Source organism: Arachis hypogaea, chromosome 11, assembly GCF_003086295.3.
Source record: "Arachis hypogaea cultivar Tifrunner chromosome 11, arahy.Tifrunner.gnm2.J5K5, whole genome shotgun sequence".
Taxonomy (NCBI): Eukaryota; Viridiplantae; Streptophyta; class Magnoliopsida; order Fabales; family Fabaceae; genus Arachis; species Arachis hypogaea.
The window spans coordinates 19,677,672-19,683,131 of NC_092046.1; the positions used below are offsets into that span (position 1 = coordinate 19,677,672).

Below are 5,460 nucleotides of genomic sequence, written 5' to 3' on the forward strand. Positions count from 1 at the left end.
TGAAGTTAAGAATGTTTATTTTTCACTTATCATAAGTTCAAAGACTGATTTTAGAAAACGTTTCTAAACACGAATCACCACCCTTTCTCGTGCATTTTCTAGCTATTTCATGAGATTCTAGTGTACATGCATTGACAATGACTACAAAGGCCAATTTTTTTTGGGGCACCAAAACAAAGTCATTTTACCATTGGCTGGAAAAGGTCGAAGGACCACCATAGTAGCCAGAGCTCAATTTCGAGAACGACAATAGTGCAATTAAAACTTCAAACTAAATCGATACACATCGTGAATCTCAAACTTCTATAGAAATTTGGTCAACACTATCGCATTAATCCACATCCACCGTAAGACGCTACGAAACATTTTTCAACAGTACCTAGCATGAAAACGCACCTCGATTGAAAATAGAATAGTATTGTTCCAACATGTGTATTTTGCAGCAGTGAAATATTTCAAGATTCATCTGCTGAAACAAGGAAATCAACTAGTGGATCCAGTCCACAAAACAACTATCAGTCCACAAAATCAAGTGAGCTAATTTTGCTATCATGCAAGCAAATTGTAAAATACATAAATTCTAGAGAACAAGAATATGGGGCATTACATAAGCAATCTAACCAATCAGTTGGATTCGACTACAGTACTACACTATTTATCAGCTTAGAAATTTGATTGGTCTTGCCTTCTCTGCTTTTAATTACAACCCAGGAAGCCACATAAGAACCTGATATCTCCAGCCATATGGCAGTTATTTCTCTATTCAGTTTATCGGAAACCAACTAAAAATATAGATTTCCAAGATTTGTCTAGGATAAAATGGTGACAGAAAATAAGGGAAACTAGATCCTAAAAACAGAATTTTAGGAGTTTTCAGCTTCAGGGGTTTCCTGTTTTCCATCATCTCCATCGTTGTTGGCAACAACTGACTTTTCTTGATGCAGGATGCGTCCAGTTAAAGCATCCACGGCACGTGTATCACGTGGACCTCCCTTGCGTGCCATCGCCAGCATTGGTGGCGGAGGCAGTAACCCTGCTCGGAACAGAAGACGTTCTACAGGCTCTGATGGTTGAGCTCCAACAGAGAGCCAATACCTATAGAAATAACGGGGAATCAATACTATGAGAAATAACAAAGTTATGACCTCTTCAGCTGGCTTTTTTACCTATCTGCCACTGTTTGCAGAACTCGGGCAATTTGGTAAATAGTTCGTAAAACAGTGGCAGATAGATAAAAAAGCCACTTCAGCTTCATAAAGATGTAAGTAATGATTAAAATTTAAAAATCGTCAAACTAGAACAATTTCATCGAAGGTAACCAACTTATATAATTCCATTCTAATCTAGTATGACAGAAACATATGGAAATACATACCCCTGTATTTAAGTTTTTATAGATTAGGATTTAGTCATTTAGATTTTACAAGCTTTCTAATCCCTCTGTATTGCTTTAATTTTATTGCACTTGATTTCACAGATTACTGGATTAGGATTTAGTAATTTGATAATTTGATAGTGTTGATTTAGTAATTTGAGTATTTGTCATGGAAGATGAAGATGTTGGAGAATTTCAGTTATAGTTTTTCAGAATATTTAATTGTTGATTTGTTGTATTTGAATGTGTAATGTAAGGTACTAATTATAATTTGATTTACTATTTTAGTTTATTCTGTGTTTTGATATTGAAATTGTTAATTTTAAATGACTAGATTTGATTAAATATACGTATTTTTTTTAAAAAAATCCATAACAGGTAAACTCGTACAAGTTTATAAGTTAACTCGCGAGTCGAGTCGAGTTTAGATAAGCTCCACGAGTTTATCTAGACTCGCGAGTTTGACAACCTTGCAACAGACTTCTCTACAAAGGCCTTCCATGTCAAAATAAAACATGCAAAATAATTTCCAAAACATCAAAAAATAAATAAAATGAAAGATTCTATTATATAATGACATAAGGGAGAAAGTTGTTAACATGCACCAATTATTGAAAAAATGGCAAAATATTGCCTTCGGTGGTTGGAAAAGGCAAAGAGCACCCACTACCCAGTCGAGAGGGTGGTCTGATAGTTCTGGATAGAGGGAGATCCATGATGCAATGATATCATTGGATTCATGTAATCGACCCCACATAATTAGCATTATAAAGCTCTGTTGTTGTTATTGTTGTTAACAGCAAGAACTCTTTTAACTGAATATTAAAGTTCGAGGAAAGTACAGAAAGGAATATGAACAACTGTTGCCTCTTTGGTATGATTTTTCTTGTGGGGTTGGGGTGAATAAAATCACGACCAAGTATCATTTAGTAGCTCAAATATGTTGCAATCAAACTAAGACTTCATATATAGCACTAAATTATGACAAATATCCCAACCATCATTCAACAAAACTTACTAAATTAAAATAAAAGTGATTACCAAAAAACATTACTACTTACTTGACCCTCTCAAAATTGAGACCCATTCTTTTCTCATTATCTTGGCCTGCAGACAAGCAACACAGGTTTTTCTATTAAAAAAATTGAAAAGATTAAGAGCACAAGCATAACTGCCTCTCTCTATATATCCTTTTTCTAGTTGCCAATTCAATAGATATCACATAAACCACTTTCAATCATTCAAAAGAAAAATCACTGAAAAAAAAATAACAGCATTACCATCTCAGCAGCAGGGATTAAGAAAACGAAATTGAGAATGAGGGAAAAAGGTTATACCTGGCAAAGGATTATAGTAACCCAGAACTTCAAGGTGCTTGCCATCTCTAGGGGATCTGCTATCAGCAGCCATGACACGATAGAATGGCTTGTTCTTGCACCCGAACCGTGATAACCGAATCCTCACGACCATTTTCTGAACTTTCCTACCAATTCCCTACTGCGGACACCAATTTGCAACACTCAAGGTTGATAAAGACTTGATTTTCATTGAAAAATGCATGTTTGCAATACAAACTCAAAGTTAAGCACTGAACCAATAAACTATCAAACCCATGGGAGGGGGGAGGTGATTCACTTAAAAAAGGGGTGGCCAAAGTGGTTAAGAGAATTAAATAAAGGCAACCAAGGTTTCCAAACTCGCGAGTTAAACTCAAAATAAACTCAACCAGTAACATTGCAACAATAAACAAAATACTAATAAACCCTGAAATGTCTGACCAGCAGCAGCAGCAGCACATATTCAAAGACAAAACTCAATAACATATTCAGAATCATGTATACATTACTCTAACACCTTTATAGACAAATTCAGCAATACACATTGTCACATTCTAAATAATTAGTCAAAATAAGAATAATTTTAAACTAATATATAAACAATCAATAATTCAATGTCCAATTCCAATATCAGAACAATTAAGCAACACATATATCAAACTAACAATTAGCATTATAAAAAGAGAAATGCTAGAGGACAAGTAAAATTTATTGTTTTTGGCCAGCAGTTTAGCCAGCAATGCTTAAAAATGTGGACTAAAAGTATGTTGTTAGATTGCTAGACTAAAGAAATTGGACTGATGGCTAAAAGTACTAGCCAAAAACGGCTTTTCTCTTATAAAAAACAAAATTTAAGGGAATAGAGATTCAGAACAATGTACGGGACAGTCAAGAGCAGAGGCAGAGCAGGAGAGGGTGACAGGTTGACGGGATCGGAGAGCAGAGCCAAAAGCCCGGAACAGCGAGAGAGCAGAGCGGAGAAGGTACAGTGGCAGAATATCAGAGTCGTGGCAAATGACCTCCTTCACTGGAGAAGGTGGCGGTGGTGGTGCAAGGTTAAGGCAGAGGTAACAAAGGGGAGGCAAAGGGAACGAAAAGGACAACTGAAGGGTTAAGCATTTCGGGTTGAAGTAATAACTTGGGGTGTACATGTGCTGGGTGAAACCAAGTTTCTCCTAACCAAGACCCAGCCCTAAATATGTTCCGGGACTATTTTATAGAACCTAACCGGCCTTAGACCCGATGAAACCTCAACATTTTCCGAACAAATCAGCCATATGATTCAGAACAATATAGTCAGAACAAATCAACCATATAATCAGAGAACAATAAAGCATTAACATATAAATATAATCAGAACAAATCAAGAACGAATCAATCATTAAGAATAAGAACAAATCAAGCATTAAAAATTAGGAAAGAAGAAATCAGAACAAACCAAGAAAGTGGTGGGTTACCTGCAACGAGTGAGACGTCAGCTTTGGGAAAAGAGGTGAGGAGTGGCTGGTGGTGGTGACTGAGCAGAGAAGCCGGCAGCGAAGACCACACTGGTGGCGTGTGTGCAGCGAAGACGGCAGTGAGCTGGCAGGAGCGGTTGAGCAGCCGGCAGTGAGAACAGAGAGGGTCCAGACTAGAGACACCAGTAGAGGGGCCGGCGCAGAGGAGCACGAAGGAGCTCGACGGATGAGGCGGGGTTGTGCGGCGGTGGTGAGCTCTCAAGCTCGAGGATGAAGGATGAAATGGTTGGGGTTGAGATTGGGGTGAGGCGTACTAGGGCACGAAGAAGAGAAGAGTGAACTCAGTATTCACTTCACTCATTCAAGTCTGAAGAGAGTTTACCTGGGCCAGGTATCATTTTTGCGTACACACTCACACTGGGCCAGGCCGAGTCGGTTGAACCGAGTTCTGTTCCTTATCCAGTTGAACTGTTACTTTAATCTTTTATTTTGACAAAATAATTTCAGAAATAATAAAAAAATAATATTTTGATTTTTAATAATTATTTTAATTTTATAAATATACTTTTATATTTGATAAATTATTTAAATTTTGAATACAAAATATTGAGAAAAATTGATTTTTAGGTTTTTTTTTATATTTTTTGTCATTCACTTAAAGAAAAGTTGTGGTTTAACCGTTTAAGTATATTTTTTTAGACAATATCTCTTTATATTTAGCATATTTTATCAAATAGAACTAATTTTGGAATCAACATGTTATTTCCTTCTTTTAGGTTATATTTTGAAAAACAAATTAAAAGTTAAAATACTTTACCGTTTACACCCTTAAGAAAACCAAAAGAAAAACTTGACCAAAACAATATATTGTTTTGCTCGAAATACTGAAATTCAATTAACTCTTAAACTAGTGAATAGACTCATGAGTTTCTCCAACTCTATCGAAAAAACCGAATTTGCACTTAAGTGAGCTTGATTTTATCTCTTAAAAATTAAAATTGTAAATATGTATAGTCCTGTGATTGGATTTTCTAGAAACTTGGGTGATTATTAAATTGATTTTTTGGTCACTCATCAAAGTGAGTTTTAATGACTGGTTGGTTTTGTTGTAAAATAAATAATTTAGATATGATAAATATAAAATAAAGAAGTAGAAGTAGAAGATTTTAGTATTAATATTCAGCACAATTAATATCTCAATATAATAAAAATTAATTATATATATTATCAATATATAATAGCGTATATAAAAGAGAGAGAATATTAACAGTATAAAAGAGAGAGAAGATTT

The 5,460-nt window shown here is 35.3% G+C and overlaps 1 protein-coding gene across 2 annotated transcripts; it reads right to left on the reverse strand.

The window, feature by feature from the left end:
- Positions 1-533: 533 nt before the first annotated feature.
- On the reverse strand, positions 534-4,618 carry LOC112720500 (small ribosomal subunit protein bS16m/bS16c). 2 transcript variants are annotated; one of them, XM_025771467.2, is made up of 4 exons: positions 4,170-4,618; positions 2,713-2,872; positions 2,437-2,482; positions 534-1,095 (listed from the first exon to the last, which is right to left on the reverse strand). In XM_025771467.2, the coding sequence occupies exons 2-4, from the start codon at positions 2,843-2,845 to the stop codon at positions 864-866; spliced, it is 411 nt and encodes a 136-aa protein (XP_025627252.1). In that variant the 5' UTR covers positions 2,846-2,872; positions 4,170-4,618; the 3' UTR covers positions 534-863. The 2 variants fall into 2 exon arrangements, with proteins under 2 accessions (XP_025627252.1, XP_072062675.1); XM_072206574.1 differs by having other exon boundaries at positions 2,713-2,869; positions 4,170-4,598.
- Between the last annotated feature and the right edge of the window lie 842 nt (positions 4,619-5,460).

Bases quoted from the DNA above. Each gene is read 5' to 3' on its own strand.
- LOC112720500 (XM_025771467.2), bottom strand. From the start codon at position 2,845: ATGGTCGTGAGGATTCGGTTATCACGGTTCGGGTGCAAGAACAAGCCA. The intron at 2,483-2,712 runs GTATAACCTTTT...GCTTGTCTGCAG, and splicing joins TTACTATAATCCTTTGCCAG to GCCAAGATAATGAGAAAAGA. The intron at 1,096-2,436 runs GTAAGTAGTAAT...TTATTTCTATAG, and splicing joins CTCAATTTTGAGAGGGTCAA to GTATTGGCTCTCTGTTGGAG.